The sequence below is a fragment of the Manacus candei genome, unplaced genomic scaffold, assembly GCF_025592945.1.
Source record: "Manacus candei isolate 608988 ecotype Guabito, Panama unplaced genomic scaffold, ASM2559294v1 h1tg000043l, whole genome shotgun sequence".
NCBI classification, from domain to species: Eukaryota; Metazoa; Chordata; class Aves; order Passeriformes; family Pipridae; genus Manacus; species Manacus candei.
The window spans coordinates 19,897,251-19,920,245 of record NW_026138091.1 but is presented as its reverse complement, the minus strand read 5'-3'; the positions used below and the strand labels follow the sequence as shown (position 1 = coordinate 19,920,245).

Here is a 22,995-nt window from a genome sequence, read left to right as displayed (position 1 = left end):
CATAGTGCATACCTGGGTTTCAGCAAGTGTTCTTGCTAAAGCAGGACTTTGTGCAAAGCTACTGCATACATAATTTTAAAGACTCGGCTTTATTGTTTTAAGATATGCTTATTGTCTTTAGATTGCAATTTCATTTCCCTGTTTACTTTTATACTAATTAAGCTACTATAATTTTGAGTATGTACACTGAGCACTGATTTTAATTATAAGTTTGTTTGGAGAAATAAGAGAGAAAATGCCAGCTTCTCTAAAAAAGAGGTGGAGTATTTAGTAAAACATAGCCTTTTTTTTTAGTGAAGTAAGATGCTCGTGTGTGCACCTGAAGGTTGTAAAACCCTTTTCTTTTCTGCATAGTTGAATGTCTGTTCCAGTATGAGCATTGAGCTGGCATATCAAGTTGTGTACATTGAAGAGATGTGCATCTGCCACATAGTGGAAAACACTAGCATTTTGCTTGTCTGACATGTTTGCTTCTGGCCCCATCATGAATGATGGCTTTTTTCCCAAAGACAGGAAAGAGCTGCCAGAAAAATTAAATTTGTCTGTGATCAGCTCCTCATCCCATCGTAGAGAATGTCAGAGAGTTGGTAACATGTAGTTGAAGATGGTCTTGTGTGCTACAGAATTTTAAATAGGTCTTTTTGCTACTTGCTGGCTTCTGTGATAAGTAATTCATTCTAACTGAGAAGCAGAAACAGTTTTGTCAAGCACAGATAGCTAAATAACTCTTCATCTTTTTTTATAAAAGAATGATCAATAATCACAGAAAGTTCGTGACAGACCACAAATGTTTCACTGAGATAATTTGGAAAAAAAAATATGCCTTATCTACTGTATTTCTAGAAATCAGATTCACCTCAAAAAAATATTGATCTTTTGACTCTGATTTCTGCAGTGCCAAAAATCTGGTTGTCTTCAACAAGTGTAGTTAAAGATAAATCCTTCCAGCACTTAAAAGATCTTAGGTTCCTGGGGCACTGTAAGGGCTGATTTATTTGCATAAAGCAAAACTAGTGATAACACAAACTGTAAAGAAAACAACTTTAAGAAAATTTATCATTTACTGAAAAATTGTAAGTAGACAGGTTGAGGGATTTTTTTCAGCTAAGAATGATATGATAAACCTGGGAAAAAAGCTATCAGTAATAGGAAGTTAATTGGAACTATCTTTTACACTTTTACCCTTGTTAAGACAAATAGAAAAACTTTAAATAAAACACCATCTAGAAATTGTGTAGGAACTATTTCTGGCATAGTGTTGTGAGATTTCTTTTACTTGTTTGCTCTTGCTCTTGCCAAGGTGGAAGTAATATGTAAATAGTTTTTGTTGTAGCTTTAACAATGCTTGTGCCTTACTGAAAACAAGTAAACAGATGTATGAAAGTCAAAAAACTGAACAGGCTGAAAATGCTTTTAGCTGGGCTTTGAGTAGATATTCAGCTTCTTGTCTTTCTTATCTCCTACTACAGTAATTCCAATTTTGCATAACACTATCAACATTTGGATCTTACAGATAGGCTAAAGTGCTGTGGACTGGTAAATTGTCAGGCATAAGCTTAACCTAAATAGCAATGCATATACAAGCTCATCACATATCACATCTTGAACTTGACACATGATCAGCACCTAATCAAAGACACATGACCCTGCATTTCCATTAGAAAAATAATATTTTGAAGTACAACTATGGTGACTCAACTAAAGTTAGTTATGGAAAGCACAGTTGGTTTATGTGTGTTTCAGCCCCTTCTGACCATTTTGTTAAAGAATTGTTATAATTTGTGTAGCTGAGAAGATGTCAATAAATTGGACATCCAATCAAAATACACGATCCAGAAAAAAATCTAAATATTTATAAGCCCAGTAAAATTTATAACAGAGTTGCTAAATATAATAAAATTCTAAAATTTTCTGACTGTGAGGGACAGTGACTGTTAATTTCATATCTCATAAAGATGGAAATACTAGGAATCAGAAAATGATTGAAGTCTGATTTCACACAGACTCGTAAGCTTTATGCTTACTCTTAAAAAGCAAAACCAAATCTATTACGGGAACAAATATTTAATTAAATTGTTAGCACTGAATATGCATGTGTGTGTTTACAAGTATTTCCTTCTACATAACTGTAAGCTCTTTCTTGCATGAAACCAGAATAATTAGTATAAAATGCCCAACAAAAGTGATAATTTCAATACATATATAAGCAAATTCTAAAAAAACACAACCAGACTTAAATTGGTTATACACAACTAATTTTTTTAAAGTGTATCTTTCAGTCTACAGTGCAGCTTCTTGACAGGGGATAAAATAACAATAGAGAGATCCATATGAGCTAATCCAAGAGGATCAGAATTTAACTGTAGCAGAACATTGTTTTTTTATACTATCTAGATAAAAACACAATAATTATGAAATATCTTCTTAACTTTGGGCATGCATTGTCAGCATGTACATAGAATTTTAATTTTTCTCTTCCTAAAATGGTGCTTTCCAGACTTGAGAGTGATTTCATAATCAGTCAATTTACCAGAAACATGGCCCTAGTAGAACAGTCAAATTATTGTTTTCATGGTGATTATTAAGGTCATGTTCACTTGATATTGTGAAACATATGAATGGGGTTAAAGTGATGTTATGAGGCTTGTTGCTAGAACTGATGATACAGCACCTGTATAAACCTGTTTTTTACAGAAAACATCCTCTTTTCTGCCATTGTACAATAAGAATAGCTGAACAATGAAGGGAAGAAAGGAAAAGGACTAGATTTTCATTTTTTTAACCCACTGAACTCAAATGGAATAGATTAACAACAGGTATTCACAGGTATTGTGAATGCCATTCAACAGGTGCTGCAGAACATTTCCCAGTTACAAATCAGCAAGGTCAGAAGAAGATTAGTTGAGAAGTAGGGAACTATTTAAGAGACAGTGTTCAGTGGGAAATTGTGGAAAATATTTTTAGATCTGATGCTAAGGAATACATGACATTTTGCAGTTTCTTTTCTAGTAAGTCAGCAGTCATAATTGAGTGAGGTATAGCAGAAGAACTCACAGCAGGCAGATCATATATCTCCTAATCTAGTCATCAAAAAGACACAAGCAAACCAATGCGGCATGATACTGAAATTGGTCCCAAAGCCCAAAACTGCTTTTCAAACAGTCTCTGTAAGGGAATTGTTTGCACCATTTGTTTTCCTTAAGAATGGATCTACTGAAAGTGTGCTTAGAAGAAGTCCTACATATACAGTGCAAATTATGATACAAACTGAAGCAGCTTCCTCCAGAACACATCACCTTATATCCCCTGCATAAAATTTTATTTACCACAAAGATCACAAATCTCCATCAAGGTTTCCATATTTCCAAGTTGGAAATTTCTCTGCTATTCCCTCCACACTATTTACCTTGTAATGAGGCTTGTAATTTCTTTGCTTCCAACCACCACCAAAGCTATAACCTTTGTCCTTTTCCACCTTCATTTTTTTTACTGTTTAAATCCTCTCGTTTCCCTGTTAACTTACTCACCCAATCCTGTCTTATTTCCCTGTGAGCTTGTCCAAGATAGAGCAGTCATTGCAGCTAGTGCCATCTTTCTTATATCTAAATATGTTACACACATATCATCTTACATTCAAAATCCTAGCTCTCTTCTGTGTGACCTAGGACTTAGACCCTCCACACACTCCCTGTTTCACTTCCTCCTCCCTCTCTCCCTCCACCCCTCCCTCATGCAGCATCCTCAAATTTATCCAAGTTCTGGTTCCTTTATTTAGTGCTCTATCTCTGAAGGGTTTGGAAAAAGCCACAATCAAATAAATGGGAGTTTTGCCAATATTAAGAAGCATTAATGCCCCAGCTACTCTTAACTCTTCCTTTAATCCTTCCTCTATACACATCCCATCTATGTTTCAAGCTGCTGGAAGCTTTTCTAAAGGGACCTGTGTAAGTTAGAATTTTGGGCATCTGTGTTACATATGGATCTAACTGGGGAATTTGACATTGTATTTTGTTTATCTAAGATATAGGTCATATTTGACCTGGCTTTAACTTGAGCTGGCTATTCTATACTTTTGTGTAGTTTTAATAAACAGCCCACGTGTATTTGATTTCTCCTGCATATCAGGAGAATGGCATAAAAATACATTGCTGGTGGTTCTGGTTTTCTAAACACCTAAAACAGGAAAAGTGTCAAATACATTATGCCCTTGAACGGTGTGATACATTGCTTTGCAGTAGAAGTTTGTGAGCACAAAGGAGGCATAGATGGAGGAAAGAGAAATATGCGGTGTGCTTTCTCCTGTCTCCCAGGCAGGGATGTAACAAGCAGATCTCGTTGACTGACTGTTTCCTTTTTTTTTAGTGTTTCCCTTTGTACTCATGTAGCTCTGTATGGTAGTTGGGTGAGTTTCATGCTAGACTGTGAGCTAGAGGGAAGCACTGTCAGTTGGCATTGCTCCAGCTGCACTTGCTCTGAGAAGGTGGATCAGAGCCAGGCATTTTAGGATTTGACTATATCCATTTTCCCTCTAAGTAGCCAGAATATACAAGGAAATGTCAAAACTACAGTTGAACATGCCTTTTCTCTATGACATAAGTTAATGTGGCTTCTACACCTCTCTGCTGGAAAAAGTTATTTGTGTTTCAAAACATTGACAGCAGGTTGAAGATCTACTTGATAGTCTTTTTATTTTTTTCTTAATTGAAATGAAGACAGTTTTAAGTGCTGCCAGTTTCATCTTATAGAATGTACTAATACCTTGCAGAGCACTGTTTACTATAAGCCTAATTAGTAATTTCTGTCTCCTCTACATGACTAAAATAAAAGCTTTTGTAAAATTATACTAGACTTTTTATCTACCGAATTAAAGGATTAAGCCTGATATTAATTGTCATCTGAATACTAACACAAGCTCTTTGGGCCTCTTTGTCCATGGATGAACAGACACATTCCTCTTAATGTTAAAGCTGTTGTGCACACATATTGTCAGAAGACTAGACCCCCGTGTTGCAAAATGAAACCATCGGCACCTGTCCAACACATGTAATGCCTGAGAGTCAATGCCGAGACCTATTTTTACTGCAGTGAGTGCTACCATGCTGTTTAAAATGATGGAGTATAAGCAAGTAACTTAGATCTAACCTGTCAGGTTAGCCAGCTGTGATGTGTTTCTAAGCACCAGAGTGCTTATTTTCTCAGTGATTTTTTCCCTTTTTTGTTCTAGCTTTTCAGCTCTGGTAAACAATATTCTCTTCCTCCTACAAAGCCACCCACTTGGGTGAAGGATATTTCACAGAGGCCCCACATTCTATGCCTTTACGCTTGTTGAAATCACTTTTTCAATATATTCACAATTCATCTTTCTCTCTTTTTTTCCCATTAACCAAGACCTGTTTCACTTATTTTGAAGAATTCCGTTCTCTTTCCTTAAGAGGTTTAAGTGTATATGTTTTCTTATTCAGATGATGACTGCGTTTTGCTCACAATCTAAAGTGTATGTGTAACGTCTGTGTTAAAAAGAGAAAAAGGAAAGAAAGTCCTCTGTTGTTTCCTAGAAGCTTAAGTACCTAGATTTGTCAAAGAACATTAAGGAAACTAGAGTACATGTAATTTTTAAAGACGAGTCTTGTTGTCCTGTTTCTTCACTTAGACAAGTCACCCCCAGATACAGTCTATTAAAAGTATACTTGTCTGCAATTTCAGATATCATGTCTGCTTATTTCAGATGAATAAACGACTGTCTAATAGGAGATGTAGTTATTTTACAAATACAGAACAAACATTGAGGAAATGTTTTAACAAACAGGTTGTTTGTGTTTAGGGAGCAGGTTGGAAAGAAGCTGAAGAAAAACCTGGTTTTCTTGAAAAGTCTAGAAATCTAATATTTTAATATGCCCAAGACATTCTACAAGAACTTGACTTTCTAATCCTAATTTTGTATCTACTAGATATATACAGTTCATGCAAAGTCCAGCCCCTTAATTCTATGTTTATCTTTTGACTCAATATGCATGATAGACATTCTTCCTTGTATTTGTTACATATATTCACTTGTGTTCTAATATTACTGAAGAATTTTGAGAAGAAACAAAACATCCAGTAGCTGTTCTGGAAAGTTTATGAAAGCAGCAGGTTTCTGTTTTCAGTGAGCAACTTTTCTGGACTTTTTTTCCAATGAGTGACTAGATAAAGATTGTCATGAAAGGTCTTCTAGGACTTCACAAGGAGAAAGTTTTAGTAAAGGCTTACCTTTTTATTTCTGTGTTCTGATTTGGTTATGCAAATGAGGAGAAACTAGCTGTCAGTAGATAGAAAATCAGATGTGGTAATATTGAATTAATTCTCAGCAAATGGTGTTTGGATCGCTTATAATATTAATGAAGGTGGGCAAGACATTTGGTGGAGTTGCTGTCCTGAAAGTTTGCCTTTTGGACAGAATTTCACATGATCACTGTACAGAAAACATTGCTGCTTTGTACCTAGTTCCTGATTTTTTTTCACAGTGTGAGAGTACCAGGTCAGTGGTCTTCACCTCTGTTCCCAATATTCCTACAAATCCAGGCATGAAACTCAACTTTCAAATTTCAGTTTAATTAAGAGTTTTCCATGTGGATTTAAGGTATGTTAAGCCACTTTTTTGAGTCTATGAATGAGTTAATACATGTCTTTGAAGACACACTTGCATACCCAAACCATACAGGGTAGTTTTATAGCAAACATTGCTTACAGTTATATCTAATTCCATGCTCTGACCAGCCATTATGACATGGTCATCGGAAGAGCTATTCATCAAGAACCAGAATGGAATAGAATGGAATGGAATGGAAGTAGAATAGAATATTCTGGTTGGAAGGGAACTACAGCAATCATTTAGTCCAACTGCCTGATAACTTCAGAGCCAAATTCAAACACAGTTCTGGAGATTCAGCAAGATATTATAATTTTTTTGGTACCATGAAGTCCAATGGAACAGATCAGCACATCAATTAAAAAGATTAAATTCATTAGGAGTTCTTTTTGGTTATGTATTTTTTCATATCACACAGGACACTTCAAAGGAGGCAAAGAGCCACAACTGCTGTACTGGATTACTTGACAAAACCACATCAGCAGATAGTTTGTCTAGTGTTCCTATTTCTGCTTTCAGGCAATTTTTTATAATAATTGAATTTCCATTTTACCTCAGAATAAAATCTATGCAAGCTGACAAAGACACAAAATAAAACCCTCTAGTTAATGCAGTATTTTCGTAATTGAAGCTTTCATGCACCCTTAATTTTGGCACTCTGAGACACATAAATTCTGTAGATCTTGAAGTAGCTTCCTCTTCTTTTTGACTGTGCCAAAGAGTGAAAGGGAAGGAGCAAAAAATATCAGTCCTTGTTCTTTCTTGAATATATGGGCTGTTGAAGCTAGTATTTTGGACATGAAAAACCCCAAAATGGAGCACAATAGGAGAAGAGAAAGGATTGACTAGGTGTATAGAGAGATAATATGCTATAAATTCTGAAGGGAGTGGGTCACCTGTGCACGATCTCTTATGACATACTGATGGCAGAAACATCTAAAAAGCTTATTACGGCTTTGGATCATATTTTTTCCTAGGAGAAAAGATTATGCTATGCTGCAGGATGTTGCCATGTTCCTGTGAACTTGTATGATAAGTTTGGCTTCTTGCAAAACAAGATAGAACATGACTCCTAAACTGGTCAGAGGAGTAATTTCTGCACAGCACTTTGTGCCACTTGAAGTACCTGGAAAAGACTGGGAAACATTACTTCCTAGTGTGGATCTCAGTGTATCCCTACAGTGTGGTCAGCCACTGTGTGCAGTTATTATGTGATCAATGAAGCCTTCACACATCTATGTTGTTTAGTAGAACATAAATGGATAGAATTCAATTTTCTGAGTTTGGGCTACCTTTTACAGAAATATAGATACCTGAAGATGAACTGCAGATCTCTCACCACTGGTAATGTGAAAGAGCAAATCTAAATGAACAAGCATAGCAGACCCAAGTCCTACCATGCATTTTAAGATCAGTATAAGACTCTACACAGAAGGACTTGAAGGTGGTGAATATTGTGGGTAATATTGTGTCCTCTGGGATGCAGGGTACTCTGAAATGTCACAGTGTTGATCACTTGGGTTAGACAACTGAAATTTATAGAAGACATTGTCCAATTATAAGTGTGTGAAATCTTTGTAAAGAAAGAAAACATTCTTTATTTAAAATAAAAATTAAAAATCAAGGAAAATCATCAATATGCAGGACACATTGGCTACATCTCCAATGCTGAACAAAGCAGGAATAGAAACTACAGTAGCTACATCCATACAACAGGGCACATAAAAATATAGCTCTTCTGGATCTGTTGTGGTGCATCTTTGGACCTGGAACATAACAGTTACTTTTTTGGTAGATTCTTTTCCTTTTAAAAGTAACTGAAATAATTTAAGGGCACACAGCATATGAGATAATTGTTTGTTATAGAAATCTCACTCTATAATATGGGGTCTTTACCATAGGATCATGCAAAATTTTTGAATTCATTTCCTGCAGGAATAGTGACTGTATAAAATGGAGAGAGGCATATTTGCCAAGGCTTTGTCAATATTGCCTTGGAAGTGGTAGTTGATTTTAGCCCTGAGCTACTCCTGAGCATTTTCTCTGAGAATAATACTCTATAAAGGAGCTAATTAGGAAAAGAAAGTTGGGATTCTGGCTTCAGTGAATCTTGAATTGTTAATTCATGTAGAAAATTTCGATTTGAAGGTATGGAAAATAAAATTCCAGGATGCTCTGTAGCAAGGTTCTGAAGCTACTACTCTGGGAAATATGAGACAAAGTCCCTCCATTCTCAAGAATGGCTATGAGGCAAAACAACAATATTTTATGAGGTAAAAGGGTGCCACCAACTCTTCTGTCTCTCATAGCTCTATTTGATTTCATTTGTTTTTCTTTAGGGGCCTTAAGAGAAAATATATTAATTAAAATGGCTAACATAATTGACTTTAGTTTTTCTATGAGCAAAATCGCAATTTCTGAGTGATGTCTCATTTGCCAAATCAGAGGGAAAAAATTGTCCTTGATTTAACTTCACTATCTTGTGTCCTTCCTTCATGGAGTGCTGTATATAATATTCCACAGTAGCCCTAGGGGAAACACAGCCTTCGGCTACAGTTACTTGTAAATTGGAACTGATGACTAACATAGAAAAATTGCACAGCTCCTTTCCCAGGAGATAATGGATATCTCAGGATATCTCTGCTGAAATGATTGCTGACCTTGAATCTTTTAGTGACATTTAAAAGAATGACAATAGTCTTTGTTACTGGCATTTCCATACAGAATTCAGTGTAGTCTTCTCTAAATCCATTGGCACTCAAGGCAGATACTCGCTGGCCCGTGACTCTGCCTGGCATTTGCAAGCAGTTCCATGCCTACCTTCCTGAACAGTCACATGTAGCTTCATGATCAAAAATACAGATGTACCTGGATATAGAGGTACAGTGGGCCCTCAGTTGTAGTGAATGTTGTAGGGATTCTACTGCGGTAGGAGGTTTTTTCTACCCAAGTGACAAGTATATTACTTTTATAATATTCAGAGGACCTGAATGCAGAAGAGTGAGAGGGTAAACTCTGAGTACCAATGCACATTACCATGGTCTGTTATAGACCCATAAAAGTGTGGACGTAGGTCATAGAACAACTAATAATTCTGTAGATACTTGGATAAGCCTGTCAGAGACCAAGAATCTAACAATATTCACAAGGAATTATATTATAATAATAAAAAGAGTGTATAGTAGCATTTTTTTAGTGCTAGAAACAATTTTTAAGGGAATAAAATATCATACTTAAGGGCTTAATACAGCCTCTAGTGTTTAATAATGAAGATAAGGACTTCATGAGAGTACTTTTTTCCATGACTAGGTCTCTTTTATACCTTCCTCTAAAGCACCTTGCTTTGGCCACACTTTAAGACGGGGTATTTGACCACAAGGATCACACTTCTAGTCTAGTAACTTCTACATTTTTAAACATTTAGAAAATAACGTATTTTTTCAGTTTATAGTATATATTTCTAAAAATAAAATAACTCTTTGTTGTTATTGTAGAAGTCTATGGACTTTGTGTCACCAGTTTTTCCTTCTCATTAGTTTACCTTTATATGGCATTTCTAAGCTCCTGAAAAACCCTTGTGAGTTCAGGCTTTTCAGTTTTGTTCCTCATCTCTTTTTTACAGCCCTGCTTCATGTGAGAGATCTGGTCAGCTGTTCCATACAAAAAATGACATATTAAAACCAAACACCAGCACCTCACCTCCTATCTTTAGGTAGCTGTGGTTATGAAAAACATTCCTTCTTGTAGAATCATGTCTTCATCCTAGGAATTTTGAAATTTGTATTCTCTGCAGCTAAAAGAATACACATCTGCAAACATGCTGTGATTTTCTACTTGCATAGCAACAGTATACTTTTTAAGTGGAGACAACACATACTTGTGTCACTCAATTATTTGTGATTACTCCAAGATGCTTTCATCTGATAATGCAAACCACAGTGTTAAATACCTTCCAAATGCATAATGCATGACTTTTCGTCCTAGTAGAAGCTTTTAGGTTTTATGCAGTTCATGAAATTTCCTTATCTGACATAATTGTTGTGGCACCAACAGTTTAAAAAGTACCTCTTCTTTTAGAGGAGGCTCCTAATCTACAGGATGCCTGTTCTGATGGAAAAGTACTGTGTGGCTTATGAACAGCCTGCTTAGTTACTTCCTTGGAAGTAAAATGGGGACAGGTGGTCTCCCTCACTTGGCCTGTCTTCTGGACCTGTCTGCCTCACAGAGTCTGACTGCACCCTGACACTGCATGAGGATGGCCTGAGTGTTCAGCACAGGAGGAATATGTAGTCAGCCCATGAGCAGAACGTAATATGTGCATCCGTGACTAACCAAATGGCATAATGGTTTGGAACAAACTAGGACTTATTTTGTAGTGTAATTTCTGAACACTTTTAAATTGACTTCGTAGAATATTTCCACTTAAATTCTAGTAAGACTTTTTAAAAAAATTAAAACCTTATAATTACTGTGGGAAAACCAGCTTGCTGTATATTTCAACAAAAAAGGTCAATGAGATAAAAACATACTTACTGGTCACATGGATATTTGTACAGAGCTCAATGAATAAAGGAACACAAGATGTATGTGAACACATAGTATATGTGAGCATAGCCACCCTAGGCTTCTAGTCAGTATGCTGAATCTCAAACCCATAGTCTTACTAGAAATTTCATTTAGAATAATCATAGAAATGTCAGTGTGCACCTGTCAATGGCTTGTCTGTTACCTTTCCGCATTTACAAGTGCAGTAATTATCAGACACTGTGTCTCCGAACACGAAATGTATGTTTTCAAATATAAAAGTGAATTTTATCGTAACACAGAAGCTACTATTTTGTATCTGCTAAAATGGTTTACACAGAGTAATTACATGGGATTGTAAAAAAATATCATAATTAGAGTTCTTACTCTTGTGGTACTTCAGTGATCTGCAATGGTGAACTTTAAGCAAGCAAACACTGTATTATACAAGAATTTTACTAAATGTCTTGGCTATGTCAATTTTTCAAACTTTGCCAGTCATAAGCATCAACCTTATAGCTTCTACTTTTTATAGAGAACATTACTGTGGTTGTTGAATTCTTTCTCAGAGGAAATGGAATGTATTTTACATTAAAGAATTAGAGTTAAAGAGTATTTCAATTTTTTCCTCTTTTTGATTATCAGAAGGCATATGATTTGATGTGACTTCCAGAAGACATTATTATACCTTTGCATGTCTCTGATATTCTATATTACCTTGCTATGATAAGTTTTTTGGTAGTTTATCCCACACATAATTTGATTCAATCATATTTTCACATATATAATCTGTCCCTTTAAAATTCTGTTTTTATTGCCAGATCCTTTAACAACCTGTAACTTCTGATAGTTTGTTACTGTGAGTTATCTGACTTTTTAGTATTGAAAAGAAAGGAAAATGAAAAATGTATGAAAACAGTGGAAGAATTCTGTTGGCAGAAATATGAGTAAGCTTTGACAAAGCACTGGGAGGATACTTTGTTGTCAGAGGGGGAGCATAGAGGTAGACTATGGTAAACTAGAGGTAAAGTTTTGTTATCCGTGTATTCAGAAAAGCCTGACTGCTGCAGAGTCACAGGGTTTTCAAAGAATGAAAATTAGGATAATTTTCACCCCCCAAAAAGCATTGTCAGAAAAACCTCACAGTGTGATAGTCATAGGAAAATAAAAACTTCAAATGACTGCTAACTTGAAAGGTTTTCAGTGAGAAGAAAGATACAGTTGTGATTTTAAAGTACATTGAGATCCACAATTGAGAGTTTAAAGAGTTTTACAATAGCATAGTATCACTATTCTGTTGAAATTTTGAGATTCAGAATGTTCCTGAGATACATTTTGTCTTTACTGCTTTGTTTAAATTGATTTTGATGTTTGGTGAATTGGTGCAAAAAAAGGTTTTACATTCACATTCCCTTCAGTCACATAATCATCAAATGTCATCAAAATGTCACAATGTCATCAAAATCTTTCCTGTTTTCCAAGATTACAAATATTAAATTTCAGAATCTTCATATATTACTTAGAATTCCTAAATAAAGGAACATATGTATTAAGCTTAGTAGTTATGTAGGCATATGTAGTTAGTTTAGTCTTACTTTTTACTTGTGTTTTTCTGAATTTTAGTTTTCTAGTGAAAATATGAGTAGACATAGAGTAATTATTTAGGAAAGGGGGCATTGTTCATGGGATCAGTCCTAAAGTATTAGCAGCCTAAAACATAAATCCACAAACATAACGTGTACATTACTCTGGACACAACTGTACTTTTGTTTCTGTTTCATGGACCTGTTTATAAGTCATAAAGAACATCTAATCTGATATGATATAAAATAGAGCCTGAAATTTTGGAAAAAGGACTTAAGTCTATTGTGTAGAAACAAAATATCTAAACAACTCTGTCCATAGCTTAGGAACATTTATATAGCAATCATATGCTTTTTTCAAGCATATGATTGCTATATAAATTGTGTCAATAAAAGATGGAAGGTCTTTTCATCCACTTACAAACTACACTTTTCTTTTTCAAAATGGAATGACACAGTTATAGATTAACGTAAAAATACCTACAGCCAAAATTTTAAACTATGGATTCCCTTAGATCTCTTCTGTTCCAAGAAAATTTCTTTACATGCTCTTAAAAATAGTATTAAGGAGTTTACTGTTTCCTCAGAAATTCAGAGATAAGATTTATAGGCTTCAGCATCTGCTAATACAGCTTGAATTTACTTGGACAAGGATACAAAGTTAAAATGCATCACATTGTCTGATCAGTGCTCAATCTCTTTTTTCCAGAAGGCAGTGCACATCATGTAATTTCAAGGGCATTGGCTGAGTTGTACTCACAACTGGCAGCAAAACTACAGCCATTTCCTCATCTCATCCCTTTTGGTAGCAGTACTATACATACCCTTGTAATGGGGATCATCAAGAGTCAATATGATGAAGGCAGGACAGGACGATCATGACTTCACTTGTGCTTCATTGAAAGCTGTCCATCATGCAACCTGATGTAAACAGTGTACACATGAACATCCAACATTTACAGAAACAACTTTAAATGTTGCATCTGAAATGCTCAAATGAGGGGAGGTGATATGTTGGCAATTGAAATTACAACATGATAGTCTGTCATTAAAAAATGTCTTTCAGGGCTCCTTGGTTCACGTGTTGTAAACATTCACAGTCACAATGCTTGTTAAAGAATCCACTAATTGGCTGAAATATGTTGCATAGGGTGATGCTCATGTGGAGAATGGAATCTCTCAAACAGAATGGGCTGTCACTGACTAGTCCTTGCAATGTCATTGTCAGCTGGTTTGGATAAAACTCCCTGAACTGTTTTTTGCTGAATTCACCTCTTCAGCAAGTGCTTGAACTTTTCCCATTTTGCAAGGCTGATTTGGAATGGCAAGGCTGATTTTGGACTACTCTAGGAGCTGATGAGTAATTATGCTGCATGTGTGCAAAAACACAGCCCTGCTTACTGAGCTATCTCATGATTATATGTAAAATACTAGCCTGAATTTCACCCTCATGTAACAAGTTTAACTTGAATTCCATAGATCTTGCCACACACACTAAGTCTTTTTCAACTTTTGGGCTCAGACACTCTCTGTGAAATGCATATGAATAAGCCACTGAAAGCAGAAATGAAGCAAAGCACTGCAGCTAACGCTTACATAACATGCGTTGTGTAAAAATCCTCAAATTCATTTTCCTGCCCTGCTGGGTCAAGATGAAGAAGCACATATGGTGAGGAAAGCCACTTGCTGTTGGGAGATCTCTGCATTCCCTCTGTACAGGGAGGAACGATTTAGCCTCATTCCTCTCTTCTGCTAATCTGGCACAAATCAAATGCAAGAGACAGAGCGAGAATGTGGATAAGTGAGAAGATTCAATTTCCTGTCTCATATGGCTAAACATTTCTTGTTAAGTGTCAGGTTTAGAGCTGAGTAAAGAGTGGAATAATATATTTATGGATCAGTTTATGCAATTTGACTTGTGATTCAGTAAGCATTTTCCCTATTTTCTTACATTTCTGTTACATCTACAAAAAGCTGTAGTTTGGCTTGGAGCATATACATAGAGGATAAATGGGCTTTCAACCCCTCTTTGGTATTCCTGCTTTTTTGTAGATTTTGTATTTTCATGGAAGTGGAGAAAAGCTATGAGTAATATGGATAAGAAAAGGGGATTAATGCAAAATATCCGCATTTGTGAAGCAAAATATAGCATCATAATATCAAATAATAAAAAAAAAGGCTTGTGTATGTATGAGCAATAGAAAAATTTCTTGTGAAGAGAACAACTGTATACCACCTCTTTCTTCAACAGTATGGTGCAAGAGTGCAAGAACTCATTACTTGAGGGCAAATGCCCCATGAAAACTTTTGCTGAGCATTTAAACATGCCTTGGAAATATCCAAGGAGTGAAAGACAGAGGTTACCAGTGATTAGAGTGATCAGCACTGGTAAAGGAAGTTTGAGAATGGTGGTAGAAATAGCAACTAATTGGTAATAAAATGGCAAGAGAAAGGATCTGCAAAATTTGTTAAATATTGTATCTGATTTAGATTTCACTGTTCTTTTTCACCTTTGAAAGGTAGAAACACAGCTAACATAAACTCTAGAGTTCATATTTACAGTCAAAAAATGCCAAAAAAAGCTGTTTCAGGAGTGGGGGGAGAGGTTGTGGGAAAGGAAGGGAAATTATTTTTCATCTTTTAAATGTTCCCATACTTCTTGTCTCTTATTATATCCCTCATTCTAAAGTACTCTTAGCTTTCACCTGAACAGTCTCAAGTCATTAATAATGATTTCATTCATTGCTTCTGTTGGCAAAAATTAGACCATCCAGTCAGAGAAGACAGTGAAGGCAGGATACTGTGTCAGTGATGTAGGCAACCTGTCAGACAATAGCAATCTAAAAATGCTTTCCGAGATAAAGGCAAAAGACGTTACAAAGGTAGGACACCGGGAAACAAAGTAAGTGTCCTGAGCTAAGGGTTTATTCTAAAAGGCTCAGCAGGGAGATGGTGGCTAGGATCCCTTTTGGCTATTAGGGGGATTGTGTAGCCCGTAAAAAACAGGGTTTTCCTTTTCATAGATATTTTATCATGCACTATGTATTATTTTACTTCTTAGTGAAGCTCAATAGATGGAATATGATGGGTTTATTGGTGTGTTACACCAGTAATATATTTTAGTTAAAATTGTTGTGGGTCATCTGTTACTTCCATCCAAAATATTGTACTGTTATAGTCTGTCACAAACACAATTTACAAAACCCACTACAGCATAAAAACAATGGTGTACTAAATTTGACTGTTCTTATTCCAGGCCAGATTATTTATACAGTAATAAAGCAAAATAATTAATAAAATAATAACATGCATCTTACTGCACCATGTTTATTCTTTGTTTGCTGGTCATCTAGATTTTCAAAAGTGTGAAAAAACAACCTCCTTCCTTTTGGAAAATTAATATTGTAGATGTCTGAAATACAGGCTAGATTTACCAACCACTGACAAAATAACAGCAACAGCTACTTGGTTCTCCAGGTTTATAGGAATGATGGAAGGAAATAAAATAAAATATGTCAGGCTAACACAGGGATTGGTGAGGTTATGCCAGGCAGAATAAAGTATAGAGAACATATGCATATAAAAAACACTTGGAGTTTACATATGACCAGGCCTAGTTACCTTATTTCCACCAGAAATAAATAAATAAATAAATAAATAAATAAATAAATAAATAAATAAATAAATAAATAAATAAAAGCTTAGCATTCTGTTTCAGCCAACTTTTATGTAAAAGTGGAGTTCCTACACTGACAGCTAAAGAAGAGAGGAACAAGCTGTTGTGTGAACTACACCTTATTACCCCTCCGCTGCAGAATAAATCTGTGGCTAGTCCCATGTAGGAAAATCTTCACATAAAGACTGTGGAGTTTCTGATCAAACAGCTAGAAGAAACATTTCCAGTGAACTGTTTGTTTCTAATCAAATCAAACAGAAGTCCTTAAGGGTACTTTTTTAACCTTCCAGTACACTTTAGTAAGTTAAATATCTTATAGAGGGAAGTCATTTTCAATTGCCATTTTGATCATTAAGAGTAGCATTCTTAGGCCATATCTACAAAGACTCACCAAAAAATCTGGAGAGAAGAAAATAAAATAAACCAACCCACACTCACGTACCAAACCCGACTAACATAGTTACACTGGCAAAATCCCAATATGTAGTTATGCCAAAAGAGGAAAGCTAATGTTAGTTTTTCATCTGTTGTTCAGTGAAGTGATGTAACTGTGCTGGCAGGAGAGCATCTCTTCTTGGCATACATTGAGGGGCTTTGACAACACAGTCCCAGCAGACTGGCTACTTGCAGAGGCTTTTTAATTTAGACAAGTATTAAATTTTGCATTGAAAATGGGTGATCTGGTAAGATAAATCATTTAAATTGGAATAGTCAAAGAAATCAGTTAGGTAACCAACAAAGTTGGCTTTCTTGTCTGGCCACCATTTTGCAGGCTGCAGGCTGTAGTCCAGACTATTGAATCATGCTCACCGAAAGCGAAGCAAATAGGTCATCTCATTAGTTTAAAAGAACAAGGAGTGTTGGTTCCGGTATTTAGATGCATTGGAACCATAACTAACAGATCTTTTTTTTCTGACAGAAAATCAGTATTTACTAGCTAGCAATTGTGTGGTCATGTTCCATTTGGCATGCAAATGTTCTTTGTCATTTTGTTATACGACAGATATTGATTATAGTTTAAAAGTAGAAAATACAGAAGTACCTTTTAAAATTTATTTTAAAGAAGTTGAAGGAAAACTGCCTTTCAGTTCTTTCACCTAATTGAGTTGGTTTTCCTCCAGAGGTGGAGTGTCCTATTTAATCATTACAGTAGCTATGCAACAACAATCTGGATATATGGGAATATAAACCAAAGGGATGTTCTATTTAAAACATTGGCAACATCTTAAAATATGCAATCTGTTGAATTCTGGTTTGGCTTTGAGCACTGGATGCATGGTACTGAAGAAAAGGCTTTACTTTATATTAATAAGTAACATTTATAAAATGCCTTGAGGACTGGAACCCTTAATTTGTGTAAAATAGTCAAGTAAAATGCCATACAAAAATGTAGATTATTAATTGAACTGATGGTAATCCCACATATTTTGCACATTTTTCACCGTATTTTATCATCTCACTTTGAATACTAATTTGTTATTGGTATCATCGTTATTTAGTATTTAAATATCCATAATGTGTAAATTGGAGCACACTGAATCAAATTAAAGCAAGTTAAAATATGGTTGCTGTCTCAGTCTTCTTTATTTGTTCAAGAAGACAGAATAAGGAAGGTCAAAATGTCAAGCGTATACCGCGGAGACAAAGAAAGAAAAATAGTAATAAAATCATTAGGTAGTTCAGTAACACTACTCAATTTTTTATTACAGATAATTCAGCAACACATCTTAATTATTGCTACTACTACTACTACTACAGGACTTGTGAGGGAATACCTCCTAATTATAACTAATACTATTATATGGTTTGTGGTGACACCTTTTGTTTCCTCATTTTCATATAAATAACAATGTAGTATTCAATTTTAAGAACAATTTTAGAAGCTGAAAAAAATTCAGATATATATGCAGGACAATTTGTCTTATTTTGGCCCCTGAGAAAACCATGGAGCAAGCCCTCTTGGAAGACGCTTCTGGGCACATGAAGGAGAAGAATGTTACTGGAAACAGTCAACATACCTGACCAACCTGATTGCTTTATTTGATGAGACATCTTCTTTATGGATGAGGGGAGAGCTGGGAATGTTACTTTTAGCAAGACTTTTGACACTGTGTCCTGCAATATTTTGGTTCCTAAGTTTAGGATGTTATAGTCTCAGTGGGTGTACAATGAAATAGGTAAGAGTAAGTTTAGATGATGGCGATCAGAGGATCATGGGTCTATGTCGTGCTCTACTTGGAGACAAAAGGAGGTCTGTTCTGGGACCTATCCCGTTTAGCATCTTTAAGAATGACCAAATATTATATGGCACAAAATTGGGGTATAATTGTTGACAGCCTTGCTAAACAAAAGAGCTGTCATACAGAGACACCTAGATAGGATGGAGGATTGAGCCAATAGGAACTACATAAAATTTAACAAGACAAAATGCAAAATTTGGCACCTGGAAAGGTAGAGACCATGCAATGGTACAGAGTGAAAATTGACTGGCTGGGGAGAAACTCTGTGGAAGAGGCCACAGAGGCCTCGCAGACATCAAGCTGAGCATGAGTTGAGAGCGCCATGGTCACCAACAGAGCCATCAGCCTCCTGGGCTCTATTAACAGAAGCAGATAGAGGGAAAAGATTGTCTCTTTCTACCTAGCTCTCATTAGGTGACATCTGAAATACTGACCTCCCTGTACAAAACACACCTCAACAGCCTGGAGCAAGTTCATCACAAGACCACCGTGATGGTTGGTGGCTGGAGCACTTGCTCTGTGAGGAGAGACTGAAGAAACTGGGATCATTCAGCCTAGAGCTGAGACAGCTTTGGACAGACCGAGCAGCAGCCCCCAGTGGTTGTCACAGAGAATGGAATCAGGATCTTCATGGTGGGTGTGGTAGGAGAGTAGGAAACCCTGGGCATAAATCAAAATAAAAGTAATTTGTTTGAATAAAAGGAAAAATGTTTTCACCACTGAAGGCAGTCGAGTTCAACAGGTTGCCCAGAGAGGCTGTACAGTCTCTCTTTATCTTTGGGCATTTGAAAGACTTAACTGGATAAAGACCTGAGTCAACAGTTCTGACTTCACAGCTGACCCTACTTTGAGGAAAATGTGGGAGTAGAGACCCGAGGTCCCTTCTACCCTAAACTAACTGTATTATAAATGAAACAGTCTTTTTGGAAAGAATGTAGTCAAATTATTCAATTGAACTGAGTTAGATTTTTGTATGTTTTTTCTGGATTTACAGATTGAGGAAAAACTGTTCTTGATTTGGTACAAGAAATCTTTCACACTGAGAAATCATGAGGGACTCATCACACAAGGGATGAGCCATTTCCCTCTCAGCAGTAATGCTGACACCATTGTATAATACAGTAGATTAAAGAGTATTGCAGCTGTTAAAAAGTTAAGAGATGATTTTGCATCAACTTATGTTTGAGGTCAACATGACAATTTGATAAGTTTAGAGTTCAAATTTGAACAGTAGGAAACTGAAATCTCTTGGTAGCTGTACTTCACATTCTGCTTGAATCTAGGTCTGTTCTGTCCTTGTAGACAATATCTTTTCATGTTGACAACAAATCTCTCCTAGTCTTGTGGCAGATGATAACAATGACTATATAGGAAGCATCGCAGCTTTCTAACGGGAAGTTGTCTTCTCTATAGAGAGAAGACCATAGCGAGAGTAGATGGATGGGTAAACACCCCAGTATGACAGATGCACCTTGTATGATTAGCTGCATTTGGGAGAGTAATATAAAAGTTTGAGTAGCTCATATTTCCCCTGGGGGTACTACAGCCAAGGCATACTAGAGTCAGCTCTGAATCTCTTTGAATTTATACACATCTACTGCTGCATACCTTATACACATAAGTTCCTATCTTCTGGCATTGCTCCAGAAAGGTTAAAATGTTAGGTTTTATTTCAGATTAAAATTCTTGACAGTTAGGAATGACAGAGGAAAAGCAAATGTTGAATGTTGACATCAGAGATACTCTAATGTTGAATCTAGTAAAGAATGCAGTATTACCTATTGTAATAGGTAATTGACATTGTAGCTGGTGAGGGTGCAAATGCATAAATAATTGTCAATAATAACATATAAAAATTGTGGAAGGACTACACTGTATTCACTGTATTATTATTCAGGATAAAATAACTGAAACCTCATCAGAGAAAGTTCAGTTAAATTTAAAAAAAAAACAAAACCAAAAAAAAAAAGGTAGATTCAAATCATCCTGAACACAGAAATAGCAAAAAGAAGGTGAATGGTAGAAAAATGATTTGCACAGATGGGGCAGGGGGGCAGAGGCAGGTGTGTATGTCTTCACTTCTCTATCAGATGGACCTCTAAGATCATACTGCACATTTCTGTGGGAGTGAGCAGAATCGTACCTTGCCTTGAGAATCCTCCGGGTAGACAAGAAATTTAAAGATTATCAGAGCAGCACAGAATATATCATGTTTATCATGCAACACAGACTCTTTCAAAAGTCTTACTTGAAATGACTTATTTTGAAAAGTCCTATTTTGAAAGGTTTTTGCAGAGGACATTGAAAAATGCTGTGGGCTAATTGCAGCACAGAATGTATTTTGTTTAGCACGCAACATACTTTCTGCAATGAAGCTGGGAACCTGGTGCCTGCTTCTAAAATCCCATTCAGGTTGGTGGGTGTTTCTTCCTGCTGCAAAGTGAGGCACAGAATTCACAATGGTCTTCTTCAGGGAATGAATCTAACAGAAACTGTATGCTGGAGCAATGTCACAATAAATTACAGAACAAAAAAATCGGAGCAATGACAAGGCAACTAAACACACATGTGAGACCTTTTGGAGTTTAGTAGCAAAAGGGAGGAAATGTTCAGATTTCTAAGTCTAAGTTTGGCCACTACTACTGCAGTTTAGTTAATTTATTTTTGTTAAAATACCGAAGAAAAAAATAATGAAAAAATATTTTCAATAGTATAAGTTTTGATTAATTCACCACTTGGATTAATTCAGTGTAAATTCACTGAAACCAAGGAATCAGTGGATTCATCTGGCTGTGATTAAATTTATTCTGACATAAGGAATGGACACAGCAAACATTGCTAGAAAAGACTAGCACTTGAGTACAGCCATCGTAAGATTTCTGTTCACAAATTGCAATTGAAATGCTTGCTAAGGGCTGCAGGGACATGTTTGAGTGTTTGTTTTTCTTTCTGTCATTCCATTTTAGCTGCTTCCTTGCTCATTACATTGTTCCCATTAGCATAATGTATTGATTGTGTTTGCACAGCTTTTCCTGCCAAAGGCTGCCCTGCAGTTGTACAGCCATTGGGGTGACCAGCTGTTACTTATTTAAGCCTCCATCATTTTGTATGACAGAGTAACTTAATTATACCCTGTTTGAAGATGCTAAATAAAATTATCTTCTGAACATGTGTACTTCACTTAATACTTGTCTCTATCAAGTACTTAAACTCTGACACTCAAGCTATGTGCACTAAATAAATAAACACATTTTAAAACTAAACCTAGTAGTAAGTTAATTATTACAGAGTTAGAAGTTGTTTTACAGTATTTTTAGGGCACACTTCTCTCTTTGCCTCAGGTATAATATATATATTTTAAAGACTTCAGAAAAAAAGAAACTAAAATGCAGTTAGTAACATAATAAAACAGGAATTAAAGTTAACCTTTTTTATGTTTTATGATTATAGGAAATAGATCTTTAGTCAGCATTGGGAATTTTAAAAAGACAGGCCTGCAATAGCCTTTGTACTTCAAAACTGGACAAGAAAAAATTGCTTTCTCAGCAATATATTCTAGTTATAAGAATGTGTTAGTCAACATCAATGGTCTCTCTGTGGAATAGAAAAATATTTAGTTTTTATTTTAATCCTGGGATATGAATTAAATTCACGTCATACTTTTTTTTTTTTTCCCAGGGAGCATCTTTTCTTAGTTCACTATAGGCAGTTCTCTTTCTTTCCCTTTTTAATCACTAGACCATTATGCATATGAAAGCAACAATTTCGGGGTTGCCAACTGGGTCCTTGAGTTTTAAGTGTTCCAAAATGCACCTCCCATATTTTCAAATGGATTGTAATTGAAAATGTTTGAACCTACCTTAATTTATTTTAAATAGTTGTCCACCTACCACATTTGTTAGTTGATTTAGCCTTAGGGTAAATACAATCTGCATTCAAAGTAAATAGCTGAAGACTGAATTAATAATAAACAAGTTATATAATTTAAATTCTGCTAAAAATGATAAAAGTGCAAAAATAAAATTATTCTCTAAATTGTGCAGCATCTTATCTCAATGCATAAGTCTAAGTTGTGAAAATCAGAATGCATTTGATGAAAGAGAGTTTTAATTTTCTAAGTATTTGAAAGAATATGACAGTGATCTGAAGGCTTTTTGGAAATCTTATGATAAAGGAATAGTTTTTATCAGATAGAATTGGAAGTAAGGTTTTGGAGAGTATCCAGCTGCCACTCAATAAATATAGGGGGTGGGTTTTTTTACTAGGAAAAGTCTACAGACTTTGTATCGACGTGTCAGTGTGGGCATTTGGGATATATTTTGGCTTGTATCCTGAGCTTTTGTT

The 22,995-nt window shown here is 35.7% G+C and overlaps 1 protein-coding gene across 6 annotated transcripts in view; it reads left to right on the top strand.

Moving 5' to 3' along the window:
- Positions 1 to 22,995, top strand: part of GRM8 (glutamate metabotropic receptor 8) — a 333,155-nt gene that overhangs the window by 295,164 nt on the left and 14,996 nt on the right. The window contains exon 11 of one of the 6 annotated variants that reach the window (XM_051795638.1): positions 13,445 to 13,490. The exons of the other annotated variants lie outside the window; for them this stretch is intronic. Coding sequence (XP_051651598.1) covers positions 13,445 to 13,465 — 21 coding nt within the window. The 3' untranslated portion in view covers positions 13,466 to 13,490. Of the gene's footprint in view, positions 1 to 13,444; positions 13,491 to 22,995 lie in introns of those variants that run through there. 6 annotated transcript variants of the gene reach the window in all.